Genomic DNA, 16085 nt, shown 5'->3' with positions numbered 1-16085 from the left:
TTAACAAATACGAAGTGTGGCAAGCTAAATACACACCAAGATGCAGCCGAACATAAGCAGCTGGTCCAGGGCCTCGGCCCACATCAGCGGCTGTGACCTGCCTCAGCTGGATCCCGGCGCACGCCACCGTCGGTGCCATAGTGAGGCAGCTCGTAGTCCAAGTGGACGACGATTGTGAGGTCCAAGCGTACCGTGGCTTTGAGCGATCTGTGGAGATTGCAAAAGACCATGGGAAGCTAGGAATGAACTTGGCTGGAGAAATCAACGACAAAGCCGGCAATGATCGCGAGTTCGGGACAGGAGAAACTGTTGATTATGGTGACTGTCAGACGAACGGGGCTACGGGCCTACGGCAGAAAAAACAATTGGTCTTTGTGCTTTCATTGAGAGTTGAACTCAAGACCTCCCGCTTACTAAACGGGTGCTCTAACCAACTGAGCTATGAAAGCTGGTTGAAACAGAATTATTTCAAACTATATATAATAAATATAACAACAGAACAAACCAAACAAGATGGAAACATAGCTGATCTACAGAGGAAAAGAAACTGTTAAACCTTTAAATAATAATACCGTATATGATATGATATATGATGGTGCACTTATTGTTCGTTGTACATTCTCATGGTCTCGTATCAACGAACTACATTCAACAACACCTGAAACTTTCAGGCGAGGAAGCTGGGGCCGGTGTCGCGACGTCAACGACGGTCACTACAAGCTTCATGCCCTGAACACAGTGGTCGCTCACGCCGCAGACGAACCACCTCCTCCCGGATTCGCTGAGCGTGATGGTGTCGCTGCCTGAGTTCCAGATGCCCTTGTTCCCCGTCACGTTGCAAGCCATAAACTCCGCGCCGCCCACTTCGACCACCGTGTGCGCGCCGGCGGGGTACATGAACACTGCAAACGAACACCAAGATATTACCAATTCCGGCATGGGTACTTGCTAGGGGTTGAGGATGGAAGGTGTGTGCACGTAGGTATACTTAGGCTGTCGCCAACGACGAAGGTTTTGCCATCGGGCCAGGTGGTGGGGTATTTGAGGGTCCAGCCAGCGGCGTCCCCGACCATGAAGACCTCGGCGGAGGCCGGGGCGAGGAGGACCATGACGCCGACGGCGGCGGCAGCCAAAAGCAGCACTTGCCGGGAAGCCATTGGGTTTTACGGGGACCCTCTTGTATATGGTAACTTCTCTGTTTTTCCTAGTTCGTTGCAGACTTGTAGCTGTAGCTATATGGCTTGGCAAGATTAGCGCCGATTCGACTGTATTTATAGGGACAGAGATAGTGACCTAGCCCATCCGCTCAATCATGTGGTGATTACTATGTGGAAGCAGCTGCAAGCTCATGGCTGCATTAGCTGGTGAATGACAGGGATGTTTATACCATGAGAAAAGACAACGTTTGCAGCGTTGTTGTTTCCCTGCCGGCGATGATAGCAAAGATTACAGAGCTGAACCTGGTTAGGAGTGCTCTAAAACATCACGATGACCCAGGAAATCAGCAAGTTTCTTTCGAGACGTGCAGCTACTAACTCCGCCAGATTCTAATTCTATCACTTGGAGGTGGACATCTTCAGGAGTCTACACGGCGGTATTGGCCTACAAATGCCAATTTTATGGCGGCCATGCGCATTTTGATACGCGCAAGATTTGGAGGGCTCATGCTGAGCAAAAGTGTGCAAACTCTTTGGTGGCTTTTGGTGCACCAGAAGATCCGTAATGCTGACAATCTCACCTTCAGGGGATGACCCCATTGCCCCATTTGCAAGTCGTGCCACATTCATCAGGAGTCAGTGCAACACCTATCAGCAGGGAATCTTGCCCGGAAAATCTGGGTGGGCCAGTAGGCTAAAAGAAGACCGAAATAAGTTATTAGTTAATGTGCTAAATTTTCAAATTCACAAGGGTAAATCTCCTAGGATAGGATGGGCGGGTCACAACCCGGTTTTGCTCCAACTAAGCTCCGCCCTCACCTATGCCACGAGTGCTCCTTCTCGAGGGGCGTGCGAGATTCGGCCCATGCATCTTTTAACCTATCGATGCCTACCGCAGCATCCATGACGGATAGTGACTTTGACGGAGGGTTGCTTCACTATATTGCCACCTTCTCCAAGGAGGATGAGGTCGGTGAGCTAGATTATTATCACCTACATCATTTAAGGAGAGGGGTGGCGGACTGGAAGGAGCGCAACAAGAGGGTGTTCACGAATTTGGCACTCCCTATGTTAGATGTGATGCAACTTGTGCCTAAGGAGATAGAGCAGAGGGCTTTTGCCTTCGTTGATGATCCTGGAGACCGAAACAACTACTTTGTGGTTGTGTTTCCTCTTTTTTTTTGCTCCTTACCTATCCTATTGGTGTGGGCGGCCCTCTATGATGCGACACACTCTACAAAGCACATAGCTCGAGAGGCGGCTCCGAAATTAGTGGCGGATGCAAGACTATGGGATTGGTGTGGAGCAGGAAATGCCGTGACAACTCATCGGCGCTCGACTAGTCTTAATATCCATATTTGAAATAAAGTTTGATAACCATTTAAAAAAGAAATAACATGTGGAGGGAAAAAAAAAAAGGTAGATGGGAAACCTGCACTAATATTTATTTGGGACGGCGTTTGGGGGACACGGCTGGGGAGCGACGTCCCCCCCCCCCCCCCCAACGCTCAATCCAGCTGGTTAAAGTAAAAAAAGACCAACTATATAATGAAAAGTGTAAACATTTATAATTGAGATATTTATAATTTCAAACCAGTGTTGTTAGAATCATGGTGAAATACATTGTCATGCTATGTGCACTTGGTATTGTAAATGTTTGTGTTTTTCTATATAGTTAGTCAATTTTAAATACTAGTTTATTTTTAACCAAAAACTATATGTATCCTTCTTTTTTTAGAAAGGAGAAAATACAATAATCCCACTTGTACGGACAGATTCCTACAAAAAAAAATTATTACGGGATGACATGTGAATCCTAGATTTGCTCGGCAGATTCTCGTGGAACCGCCGCACACTTTTCTCTCCAACTAGTAAGAATGCCCGTGCGTTGCCACGGGAAAACAAAACATGTAGAAAGGTGATCTTACTTTGTTGAGAATCGCAAGTAAGGTGGACCAACATGTGTTCTTTCTGCCTCGTGCACAACCTAGTGATTTACCACCATGTAAGTCATCTTTGCATAAGACAATTGGTGGGAATTTAGTTGATTAAGTGTGTACGAGATGAGATGGTCACAAAGATAAGTAAACTAATATAACTATTTAGTAAAGGCGTTGACATCAAGCAGAAGTATATAACATTATCTATATGAGAGAAGAATCAAGACAAATCCCAGCGGTGTGCCATATATAACAAGTACATGATGATCAAGCCATCCAACTCAAGTCCATACGACAATTCAAAACATAGCTATCGTACAACTCCATGCAAAAACAGAAAAGATACCTATTGCGCCAACAATGCTACAACTTTTGCAATCTCTACTCTTCTTCCGTCATTGGTTGGGGTATTGTTTGTCTTATTATAAAGGTCTTTTCTTCCAATTTTTGTTTGATCCCCAACAGCCTCGTGCATGTTGTTTCTACCTCCATATGGGTAGTCAAATATGTCTCTACCCCTTCCACTTCCACCAGCAAAATGCCCCCTTGAATCTAGCCACTCCTCTCACGAGCACCCCTCGTTATACTTCGATCATCGGGCCTTATGGATCACCATTAGTGGTAATTCCTCCTTTCTTCTCATTCCAGAGGCCTAGGTTGATCTGTTTGCTTGTGCTAGCATCCAACTTCTGTAACAGTTGATTCTTGCTCAATCTTTTCATGCAAACTATGTCACCCTCAAACTTGTGGTTATCGCTATCCTCAAGATGTTTGTTTTGACCCTTGTGTTTTCCATAGTCTATCAAACAAAAAGCAATCTAAGCAAAGGGATGAAAAGATAAATTAGCGCAAAAAGTAAGAACTAATAAAAGAGCAGAATTACATGAATAAAAATTGAACCTTCGATGGTCCATACTACTGCCACTTTTTACATTGATGCTTGATATAGTAGTACTTGTGCTCATCATTCTTCTTAGTAAAACTGAGACTTCTTACCAGCACAAATATTTGCTACGGAATTTAAAGATGTGACTTAATTTTTGAAGGATGCCAGGCCAATTAAGCAGCTAAATACAGCTAAAAGTTTTGCCACTACTCCCTCCGATTTTAGTAACATAATATGACTTTTGTATTTCATTACACTTATCTATGTGTTTCCCTTGCGGGAAATAAAAGAACTCTGTTGTGCCATGTAGTTGTATTTATATTCACTAAAAGTAGTTAAGAAACTCGTATCACCGTCCCTGTCTATGTTGGACCTCTCCACAAAATGATTGTGCATCTTTGATAGTTTAGCTAAATGCCTCGGGTGTCAATAAATCTGCTTGTTCCAGGACTGTAGAAGATATAAAGGATTCACTGTTCTATTTTCCAGCTTGTGTTATTTCTAAAGGTAACAGAGAAGAGAACAGTGTGCCTCATGTTCTGGGCAAGTTAGGAATTAGTGTGTCGGGTGCATATATATGCTTTTGATCAATTAGGATTATATCCAAAACTTTATTCCATGGTTTAAAATAAGTCATTGTTTAAAAAAAAAATTCTTTGATTGAATGCTGGTGTATGCCAGCTTCGGCTGTGTCGGAACAAAAATTTCCAAGCAGCTGGTGAGGTCAGCCACGACCTGGATTCTGGAAGACTTCGTGAAGCTATTTCTCCGGGTTGGGAAGGAGTCAGAGCTGGCCTCGTGTCCCTCTCCGACTTGTCATGGAGCGGGCAGCAGGAGCCGGTGACGCGTGGAGCACTTACAGCAGCATCACGGCCCGGGACAGGTCACCGGTACCACGATGCCCCCCTCCTTGCAGTTGCCGCACCAGAACAGCGTGTGCCCCTCCTTGCATGGTGGCAGGAACAACCTCCGGTTCCGCTGCTCATCCTTCACCGGTTGTGTTCCTCTCTTGCCTGATCACGCTGTGTTTGGCAGCGTGAAGGCACACTGGATTCGGTGCCATCAACATTCCTGTCACATCTGTAAACCTCCATAGCATCAACACCAGCACCTTTCAATGACATAATGTCTTCATCTGGATTCTTCAATGTCCATGAATGGGCTAATGCAGATATAACCCAGTAGGACTAATCATCTGCACCAGTCTCAGTATCTGCAGAAAATGCATGCAGAGTTATTCACCAAGTATTTTTATTAGCCTGAAATGCTCAATGAGATGAAGTATTCATTGTATGACTTGAGTGGGATATGCAGGTCTATCATCACCAATATACGTGTTAAATGATTGCCTGACATTACCTACATAACCTGCTTACAAACAACTGAACAATTTCATGTTGAAGAGATGATCGAGAAGCCCTCACCTGGATACCTAATGACGGACCATCGTCGTGTATGGACTACACTTTCCCAGCAAGCGTCTCCCAAATTTACATTTGGCCTCGTTCAAGCTCTTTATGGATGTGTACCTGTAGCTGGAAGAATCCTACGCTCAGAAAATAAATTGCCGGTAAGCTTCAACGCCAATCCAGCTCTAGACACGAAGCAACCAGTCGCTAATCACCCTAAATTCGGATCCCCATAAAGAATCCAAAAAAAAAAACCTCGACCAACAAAGGCAATCAAGCGCATTCGCAAGTAGGGAGGTGGATGGGGACTTACGCATAAGTCAGGATAGATGGAGATGGGAGGCTATCCTCGACCAACGAAGTCGAACTGAAGGCGGCGACGTACCGGAGGCTGAGCGCTGTCTCGTCATCGGTGCGAGCTCGATGGCTGGCAGAGGAGATCCAGCGGCCACCCTTGTCGCCAGGGTTATTTCGGAGGGGAAGAAGGGAGCCAGACGTTAGGGAGAAGGTCCGATGGGTACGGCCGCGCCGCCATCTACGCCATCGTCTCTCCTCCTGAGTTCCTCTTTGGTAGATGGGAGGCGGAGGGGAGAGGTCAGGCCTCAGGGCGAGGGTTTGGTTGCTGGGTTCATGCTTCCACAACGACGAGGTAGCTGGGCTTCGGCCTAGTTGAGCCCGTGCGGAACGAACGAATGGTTGACGAAGCTGACGACGAAAGTAGGGGAGAAGGGGGAACAGGTTCCTTCTTTTTAAGTAGTAGAGATTAGAGCGTCATAATTAAGTTTCTTGAGGTAAGTAAAAAATGTGGGATTTTTTTGATCCATCTCAATTCCATATAAAAAAATTGATAGCAAAAATGTGCACTAATATTATTTTGATTACACCAAGCAGCATAATTTTGGCAATGCATTCTAAACAATTTAGTCAAGAAATGAAATGTCGAAAGGTGAAAGAAAGAAGCATTAACCATCATTGGACCTTCACGTTGAACCCCACTGGCATGCCCCGCCCGCACCAGTGCCGAGGCCGCCAAGCCACTCAGCAAGATGCTGATGCCACCCAAGCACTGCCCATAGTAACCACCCGGCACGGTGCTCGCTGGTTCCACCCCCTGACCAATCTCCTAGCAGAAAATAAAATAATTCAGAAAAAATTTAAATACACCAACACAACAACTGAATATTCTAATACAGAATGAATGAAATAATGATGTATGGAACTGCCAAATAATTACGATGGTGCGCGTGAAGACATCTACAGCTGCCGCCGACCAATCTCCTAGCAGAAAAATAAAATAATTCATAAAATGCCTAAATACACCAGCACACAGGAGCTAGCCACTCTACAAATTTAGAAGTGAATCTTCTAATCCCGGATGAATGAAACAATGGTGTATGGAACTGCCAAATAGTATCGGTGATGTACGGGAAGACATGTACAACAGAATTCAGAATCCGGTGAATTGATAAGTTTATACTGAAAGTTCAAACTTTGGTGATCCAAACTTTAAAACGTATAGAAAACTTGAAGAAACTACAAAGTGCCTGCCTTGCCACAAGCCAAAACGGACTACATAATGTTGTTTGAGATATCTCAGGCTTAGGAATAGACAAAGTTTACCACATCTATGTTTACAATAGTAGCACACATTCAGATACAAAAAGCATGTATCCCACCACAAGGACTATGAATCGCAACACGCAGTGCAGTCCTATTTCATTTGGTATCTAGGCGCAAGGCACTTCCCCGTAGTATTTTGAATATCATTAGACATTTGGTGAAATGGATAGAGAATTAGGACGAGAATAAAAAACTAAACACAATTTCCAACCAAAGAATCTCCTAGCGCAGAAACTGAATCATTACGGAGGTGATATGATATCTATAAGAGCAAAAGTAATTTTGTTTTCACATTATGATAAGTAGAGTTTAACGGGTTTAGAAGCTAGTCTAATCCTACGAGCCCAAATTAATCTTCAGGATAAGTTATAAAGTGCATATATATACTCTACCCACAAAATTACCTACCCCAGCTCTATAGTTTAAAAGAAGAGTTTGAGAAAATTGTTTGGCTAGTTTAAAAACTACTACAGCTCTAGTTCAAGAGAAGATTGTTGAAACGTCTACACTACCCATTCCTATACTATGCATTCAGCCGATGGTAAAATCTACCCTAGTCATGATACGATAATGACTTCAAATAGTATAACGATTCTATACAAAAAATATACCTGAAATCACTATAATTGCCAAACACAATCAGAATGCCATGAAGTGAAATACGCTTGTATCAGTTTTTCAAAATATATGAACAAGTGAGTTTTTTTCCGATGTTTCTAGAATTTAACCAGACAATCTAGACACTTTAAGAACCAACGGTAAGTTATTGTGGCTAGAGGTTGCATACCCAGTAGCATTCTACGCTAATGCAATAAAATTGCAAAAAAAAAAAAAAAAAAAAAGAGGCATGCCAAAATATATTATCACAACAATCACTATATGAAAAGATTTCCTTCCTCCTACTACTATGGCTTCTTCCTCTAATATGAAATTCATTGGGTTCAACTTTATTTGAGGTTGAGAAGGGAGGAAATATATCTGCTGTAGATGCTTCCTCTATGAGTCAGTTCTGCAACTATATGTCAACTATATGTCAGATCTCGCTGAGCTGTTTTCGTGCCAAGCAATACCCTACCATTGAACTGTGAAGTGGTTCAGGTATGAATCGTTTCAAAGAAACAATCTGCAGTTAGCGACCCAATGGATTCCAGAGAAGCAACCCAATGAAAGTCAGAACTAAGAGAAACAATATCCTCTTGTATTCTGATGGGTACCAACTGAAACCCACACATGTGAAATAAGATATTTTTTGGTAAAAATATTACCAGTGAAATTCAGCTTACATACAAAGTGAAGAGAACAATTCATGGCTCCATGGATACATATTGGTGTACCAGATAATAACATGCTAGAAAGCATCAGATAATCAAGCAAAGCTTCATCAGTTTGCAGTTACATTACAGAAGTTAGGAACCACCTTGTAAATGAACTAATCAGCATATCTCTTAAGTCTTAATGCTTGTATACTGCACAAAAACAGACACTTGCTAAATGAAAACTAACAGGCTTGCTACAACGACCGCTACTTCATGATGCACAAAACATTACTTCCTGTCACCATTCTAGCCCACATTTTAGTTTTAAGGTAGGAATTCAGGTACATAACTCAAGATAATATGAAGGAAATCCTTAACAAACATGATTACATGAAGGCTGAATACCCATGGACCTTGCAGATACATGGATGTAAACTTTCTTGCCGTCAGCTTTGGTTAGTAGCAACTCAGGGGTGTAAATTATCCTACTGGGGAAATAACTAAACATCCGGTCTGCACTCTTTGAGTTGAACTATTTGTTCAAGGCACAAGCTATGGCAAAGGAGATACTGATACAACAATCTCCGACATAGAGGGCAAGAGTAGATGATAGTAATCAGAGAAAACATTAGAGTAAAGGGGAATTTGGCACCGCCTCCCTTGTTGCAAGCACCAAGCGAGGCCGTCGTTGCCAACATACTCGAGGACCTCCTGGCAGCGCGGCGTCATAACCGGCATGAAGGCCAGGCCAGCACCACTGTCGAGCTGGCCGGACGACCTAGGGTTATAAAATGATTTTGACGGCAAAGCAATAACTTCAGTTTGTGTGCATAGGCAAGTGCAGGTTACCTTCGAATATATCAATCAACCAGGCAATCAACGGAACAAAATTCAATCAAACATAAACAGACGTACTTAAATAAAACAATGGCACTGAAAAATTAAATTTGGGATAACTCACAAAAATTACACATGAATACAAAGTCTGCACTATAATACCAATGATTGCATCATGAATTTCGGCCAAAAGGCGGAGTGTTTTAGCATGATCAACTTGGCATAGACATTTTTTCAAATACCTTGTATGCACAAGGATTGCCGATGGCTGGGACATAGACCTCTTCAATATTTAACAGGGGCCTAAGCTTACCTCATCACAAGTGGTGGAGGAGATCTGGGGATGGCTGGTATGGAGCTGCACCTGAGGACGGGAGAGGAGATAAAAGAGAGATGCAGCTCGAACCGTGTGGCCGCGTCGACGTCGCTGGCGTCGGCGGGAGTGGCAGGCTGCGTCCGTCGGCGATGTAGGCGGCGACGGCGGCGCGCGCGAGGTCGGCTACGGTGGCATCGGCGCCCAGCACGACGTGCTCCGGCCACAGGCTCCGCTCCACCGTGTGACCGCGTCGACGTCGCCGGCCTCTCCGAAAGAACCGCCGCCACCGGGTAGCCCAGCAGCGCCGCCAGGGGGTCGCGCGTGTGGAGGAGGAACCAGATCGCGTGTGGGGGGTGTGGGGGAGGCGGCTACGGCTGGAAGGAAGAGGGAAGGGGCGCGACCAGGTTGCTCGAGAAAGGAGTGCGATATGCGAGAGGTGGGCCTGGCCCATGTGGCGCATGCGGGCGAGCGGGACGAGTGGACGACCAAGGTTTTGACGTACGAAGAGATGGGGAGAATAGGGAATAGGTTTAGTCTTTTTAAGTAGTAGAGATTGCAATCCCCCACGTCTTGTTCGTATGGTTAGTCCGTAAAACAAATTCATAAGTGTAGCATTGCTGGAGAAAATATTCCGTAGTTGAAGAGAAGGGGGGGACCCTAGCAGAGACAGCGGTCAACAATAGTCTCCGCACAGCAATCCAAACCGGACAGCACACCACCGACACAAATCTCACTCTCATTCACTCACACACCTGCCCAGTGCCCACTCTAGCTTATCTCTCCCGTGAAGTGAAGCGGGGAAAGGCGGATCGGATCGCGCCGGCGATGAGGAAGACGGTGGTGGGATCAGCCTCCACGGCGGGAGGCTGGCCGTGCGGTCTGAATCTCAACGTGGTGTTCCTGCTCTCCATGGTGGCCACCAACCTGCTCTCCCTCTACCACCTCTCCATCCGTGCCTCCTCCAACACTCCGCCGCTCCAATCCGGCCCCGACTTCGACCAGCAGCAGGTCTTCCAGCAGCTCAACGCCATCCGCGCCACCGTCTCCCACCTCCGGTCCGCCACCCCTCCGCCTCCCCCCGAGCTCGTCCTCTACGCCCGCCTTGCCCCCGTCGGCTCCGCCTGCTCCGCTCACCCCGACCTCCTCCACCGGTTCATGTCCTACGTCCCCTTCGCCGCCTGCCCCGACGACGTGCACACCCTCGCCGAGCCCCTCATCCTCCGCGGCTGCCACCCGCTCCCCAGGCGCCGGTGCTTCTCCCCCACGCCCTCCGCCGCCGCCGGATCCGTCCAGCTCCCCACCGACCCCTTCGCGCCGCTCCCCGACTCCGCCGTCCGCTGGCCGCCCGCGACGGACGCGAAGAAATGCAGGTCCTTCTCCTGCCTGCCGCCGTCGTTGGGGTTCGACGTGGCGCGGACGGAGGCCAGCAAGTTCCTCCGGGCGCGGGGTCCCCTGGACTTGACTGTGCCGCAGCTGCTGCGCCTGGCGTCGATGAGCCGCGCGGGGCCCATCCGGCTCGGCCTCGACGTGGGCGGCGGCACGGGGACGCTGGCGGCGCGGCTGAAGCGGGCGGCGAACGCGACGGTGCTGACGACGACCATGGACCTGGGCGCGCCCTACTCGGAGGCGGCGGCGGCGCGCGGGGTGGTGCCGCTGCACGCGCCGCTGCAGCAGCGCTTCCCGGTCGGGGACGGGACGATGGACGTGGTGCGGACGGGGCACGCCGTGAACCGGTGGATCCCCGAGGCGGCGCTGGAGTTCCTGTGGTACGACTCCGACCGGGTGCTGCGGCCCGGCGGGCTGCTGTGGGTGGACCACCTGTGGTGCCGGAAGGGCGACCTGGAGGGCGTGTACGCCGCCATGCTGCGGAGGCTGGGATACAAGACCATCAAGTGGGCCGTCGCCGACAAGACCGGCAGCGGCGCCAAGGACGAGCTCGTCTACCTCACCGCGCTGCTGCAGAAACCATTCTAGCCAGGTTGCAGATGTTGACCAACCTCGGCAATTACTGGGAGCTCTTGAGATTCACAGCGCATTCTCGTTCGCTCCATGTACCAGAGTGTCGAAAACGAACAGTCGACGTGTCGATGTGAAAGTAACAATCGGCGAGACGCAGTGCAGTTTTGTAGGAGAGTATCCTCAACTTGGAACATTTTAAGAGACTAGTTAAAGTGCCCGTTGCCACGGGAAAACAAGACTTGAAGATAGTTGATTTTTAAATATCCCACACATTCCCCCTCTCCCTCGTATAATCATCCAAAGACCAGCATGCCCTATTTCTATATGTTTTAAACCTTTTTCACTCTATCATGTGTCTCATTCTCTCGTGTTTAGTCTAGGGACTACCCGTCATTTTATCCATCCTTGGAGAAGACAATTATGAACAAATTCAATATGTAAGCATAGTCAATAATAAGAAATGTTTTGTTGGCCCTAAGTCTAAAGTTGTTTTAAAAAGTGTAAGAATCTTGAACAAGAATGCTAAATGCAAGCAACAGGAAATATACATTAAAAATTAAGGAAAAGGTATTAGATAACATATACAAAACTATATTAACAATTTTTTGAATAAAATATAGTATTTTTTAAAGAATATTCTATCACTTTTCCTTGTTTACTTACTCTCTAAGTGTCCATTTGAAGGCCCATGCGTTGTCGGACCCTCAATTCCATTTTTTACATGCTATATTGTTCTCTAACCGTTTCTCCCCTTATGTATTATTTCTTTACACATTTTTAATGTCCTAGATGGTGGATTGCAATTTAAGACTTGCTTTAACGGGAAGAATTTAAGAGCCTAGTCCAGGTTTAACAAAAGGAAGCCTTTTACATTTTGATTGCAACAAATATGAATCAAGAAAAATATGGCATAAATTTTAGCTAAAAAGACAAGCATAGTGTGCAGGGTAAATCTGAATCGACATTTATATAAATGTTGGTTGTAGTTGGCATTCACAATCGATGTTGATTAATCAACATGTTAAAAGAAATAAAACCTTTCAACGGAAAATCAATGTGGACAATTGTACGTGGCAATGCTCCACAGATAGCTTAATATAGATGCTTGTGGACGGCCAAAGAAATCCCCTTACAATGTTGTTCTTGGTTGTGTTTTATTTCTAAGTCTAGTGAAACTGGAGGACTTAAACAAAACATCACTTCTCAGGACACCTGAATGTTTCTCTGTAGTGAAGCAGACTTCGTAAAAGAAGGGGGGAAACCATATATAATTTTCAAAGCAACTTTACCAAAAAACAATCAGTCAAATGATTATGCCTGCATATGAAAACTAAATCAGTATTTTATCTCCCAGTAGGTTTTTCGGGTGGACAAATATGAGGTGTTTGACGTCTGCCAAATCCCAAACTCCTCAATGTTTCAGCATGCACATCCCTAGACAAAACCAGCAGAATTTTTGAAGCTCAAACTGCATTTAGAGTAAACTGATACACCTGACACGCTGAATAAATTTGAATTACTTGACGATTTTCCAAATATCAAACTCCTCAATGTTTCACCATGCACATCTCTCCAAATGGTAGAAAAGAAAGTGCAAGCAACATGATACATCTCATTCGCTCCCCATTTCGAAAAAAGATACATCTCATAGCAAAGTTTAACTGGGAGGAGGGTCACCTTCTTTTCTGAATTACTACCAGCCGCACTTACAGCTCAAATACAACCTTATAAGGAACATTCGTGAACAAGTTGCACATTGCGGAATAAAAGAGTGATTTAACACTTCAAAAGGTGGAGAATGAGCGAAACATACAGCTTGATGCTTGGGCTAGAAAAATAGCATTGTGTTTCGAGTTCGTACATAATGTGGTTTAAAGCATCTGGTGGGTCATCTTCATGTCCACACATATATCCGTCGTCTCAGATTTAGTCACCAGCAAAAAGTGTGAGCACTAAAATATAATTGATCAGAAGCTAATATTACCTCTGATGATGAGGTACCCTGGCTCACTGAACATGAGCAACATCTTACTGTTAGAGTTGTATATGGCATTGTATAGGTATATGTGTGTGTTCCGGTAATATCTACCGTGTGTATTCTTGTTGTACAAGTATTTACCCATATATAATGATGCCAGCCGGTTGGGGCAAACCACGGCAAATAATCTTTTTGACTTGGTATCAGAGCGACCGATCCAACTAGGGTTTCTGTCGGTCCTCCCTCGAGACGCCGCCGCCGCGCGTTCCTAGCGCCGCCGCCGCCTCTCGCCCGTGCAGGCGTCCGCCGCACCAAGCTGCTGTCTTCGCGCGCGATGACGTCCGCGCTGCAGCTCTCCACCTCCGCCGGCGCGTTGGCTTCCGCTTCCGCTCCATCTATCCCCGCCGGCGCCATCATCTCTGTCCCCACCGGTTCCACCCTCAACACCATCACGGTCCGCCTCGACCGCTCGAACTTCCTGCTTTGGAAGATGCAAGTCGTCCCCAATATCGCCGGCCAAGGATGGTACGGCTTCCTGGAAGGCTCGGCTACGATGCCGCCGGCTACGGTCACCGAAGGATCAGGTGCCGATGCCGTGACCAAGCCCAACCCGGACTACGCCAACTGGTTCTACACCGATCAACGAGTCCTTAGCATCCTCGTCGGCTCTATGACGGAGGAGATACTCGGCCACCTTGTCGGCCGCAGCACATCGGCGTCCGTGTGGGGATGCCTTATGACCATGTTCTCGGCTCAGAACAGGGCCGGAGCGCGCCAGATGCGGCGCCAACTGACGTCGGAGAAGAAGCACGATCTCACCGCCGACGCCTACTTTCACAAGATGAAGGGATATGCCGACGCCATGGCCATGGCCGGCCACCCTATCACCGACGACGAGCTGGTGGACTACATCATCGTCGGTCTCGGGCCGCAGTACGCGTCCCTTCAGCACTCGCTAACGGTGCTTGCTGCCGCCGGCGCCGATAACCTCAGTTTGTCGGCGTTCTACTCCATGCTGCTCAACTGCGAGAAGATCAACGAACAAAATTCCGCAGCCCCCGAATTCTCCACCTCCGCCAATGCTGTGTCTAGGCAAGGCGATGCAAACCGTGGGGGAGGGCGTCCGTTCGTTGACAACAACGGGGGTCGCTTCGGCAACCGCCCAACAGGCCAGCCTTCCGGGGGTGGTCAGCAGCAGCAGTCGCAGGGCCAGCGCGGAAACCGCTCCAATCAAGGGGGCGGTGGTGGTGGCGGCAATGGTGGTGGTGGCAATGGTGGTGGCGGCAACAACGGTGGTGGCAAGGGCGGCCGCCGTCGCAATAGGCAGCCCTGCCAAATCTGCACGTACTGGGGACACGAAGCGCTTCAATGCAAACAGCGTTTCAACCAGGCGTTCCAGTACGAGGACAACCGTGCTGGTAATTCTGCCGCCTACCAGGCAGGCACCGGCCAGTCTTGGCTCTTCGACACCGGCGCTACTGATCACCTCACCAACGACATGGGCCGGATGACTGTCCAGGAACGTTACACCGGCACGGACCAAGTGCAAGTCGCCAACGGTTCAGGTTTGTCTATTACGCATGTTGGTCACTCTCGTTTACCTGGTTCATCATCACCTATTGAACTCAAAAATATTCTTCATGTCCCTGGACTTAGCACTAACCTGCTTTCTGTCTATCGCCTTGTGTCTGACAATAATATCTTTGTTGAGTTTCATAAATATTTTTTCTTTGTCAAGGACAAGGTCACGAAGAGAATACTTCTTCGCGGTAGGAGTCGTGGCGGCCTCTACCCTCTTCCTTTCAATCGTGTCTCGGCTTCTGGACGTCAAGCATCTTCTGGCATTCGGCTGTCTTCCGAGCAGTGGCATCGGGTTCTTGGTCATCCTTCGAATAAAGTAGTTCATCAAATTGTTAGCTCCAATAATTTACCTTGTTCCTCAACCACTGAGTCTTCCGTGTGTGATGCTTGTCAGCGTGCTAAGAGTCATCAATTACCTTATAATTACTCTACTCGTGTGTCTACATCTCCACTTGAGCTTATTCATTCTGATGTTTGGGGTCCTGCTTTGCCTTCTTCTGGGGGTTTTAAGTATTATGTGAGCTTCATCGATGATTATAGTCGCTACTGCTGGATTTATTTGATCAAACATAAATCTGATGTTGAGAGTATTTTCTACACCTTTCAGAATCACGTTGAGCGCCTTCTTAATGCCAAGATCCGCTCGGTTCGGTCGGATCGGGGGGTGAGTATCATCGTCTCCACGCTTATTTTCAGCGCACCGGCATTGCTCATCGTGTGTCGTGTCCTCATACCTCTCAACAGAACGGTATCGCCGAACGCAAGCATCGCCATCTTGTCGAGACGGGCCTCGCTCTTCTCGCACACTCTTCCCTACCCCTTCGGTTTTGGGATGAGGCGTTTCTTACTGCTTGTTTTCTTATCAATAGGATGCCTACTCCGGTGATCAATAATGCCACACCCGTTTTTCGCCTTCTGAACATGCTTCCCGAGTACTCGTTTCTTCGCACCTTTGGTTGTGCGTGTTGGCCTAGTCTGCGTAAGTATAATTCTCGCAAACTGGAGTTTCGGTCTCAGATGTGCGTGTTTCTCGGATATAGTCCCATGCATAAAGGCTACAAGTGCCTAGATCGGTCCACTGGTCGTGTCTATATTTCTCGTGACGTTGTGTTCGACGAGACAGTGTTTCCCTATGCTACTCCCGGT

General features: G+C 47.2%; 2 protein-coding genes and 1 non-coding gene across 8 annotated transcripts; 1 reads left to right on the top strand and 2 right to left on the bottom strand.

Moving 5' to 3' along the window:
- Positions 1-375: 375 nt before the first annotated feature.
- Positions 376-449, bottom strand: TRNAT-AGU. Its single transcript has one exon. It is a non-coding gene; the product is annotated as a tRNA-Thr (tRNA).
- Positions 450-3336: 2887 nt separating this feature from the next.
- LOC124706434 lies at positions 3337-7841 on the bottom strand. Of its 6 annotated transcripts, none has more exons than XM_047238099.1 (3): positions 6627-7841; positions 6360-6515; positions 3337-3915 (listed from the first exon to the last, which is right to left on the bottom strand). In XM_047238099.1, exons 1-3 carry the CDS (start codon positions 6693-6695, stop codon positions 3700-3702), a joined length of 441 nt encoding a protein of 146 aa, XP_047094055.1. In that variant the 5' UTR covers positions 6696-7841; the 3' UTR covers positions 3337-3699. The 6 variants fall into 6 exon arrangements, 1 of the variants encoding a protein (XP_047094055.1); XR_007004412.1 differs by lacking the exon at positions 3337-3915 and adding exons at positions 4539-5196; positions 5408-5529 and having other exon boundaries at positions 6360-7841; XR_007004414.1 differs by lacking the exon at positions 3337-3915 and adding exons at positions 4539-5196; positions 5408-5518 and having other exon boundaries at positions 6360-7841.
- A 2405-nt stretch (positions 7842-10246) lies between these two features.
- LOC124707091 (probable methyltransferase At1g29790) lies at positions 10247-11569 on the top strand. Its single transcript, XM_047238744.1, has one exon. The coding sequence runs from the start codon at positions 10247-10249 to the stop codon at positions 11393-11395; it is 1149 nt and encodes a 382-aa protein (XP_047094700.1). The 3' UTR covers positions 11396-11569.
- The last annotated feature ends 4516 nt before the right edge of the window (positions 11570-16085 follow it).

This window comes from Lolium rigidum, chromosome 4 (assembly GCF_022539505.1).
Source record: "Lolium rigidum isolate FL_2022 chromosome 4, APGP_CSIRO_Lrig_0.1, whole genome shotgun sequence".
Classification (NCBI taxonomy): domain Eukaryota; kingdom Viridiplantae; phylum Streptophyta; class Magnoliopsida; order Poales; family Poaceae; genus Lolium; species Lolium rigidum.
Note: the sequence above shows the minus strand (reverse complement) of the source record. Positions and strands in the feature narration are given on the sequence as shown.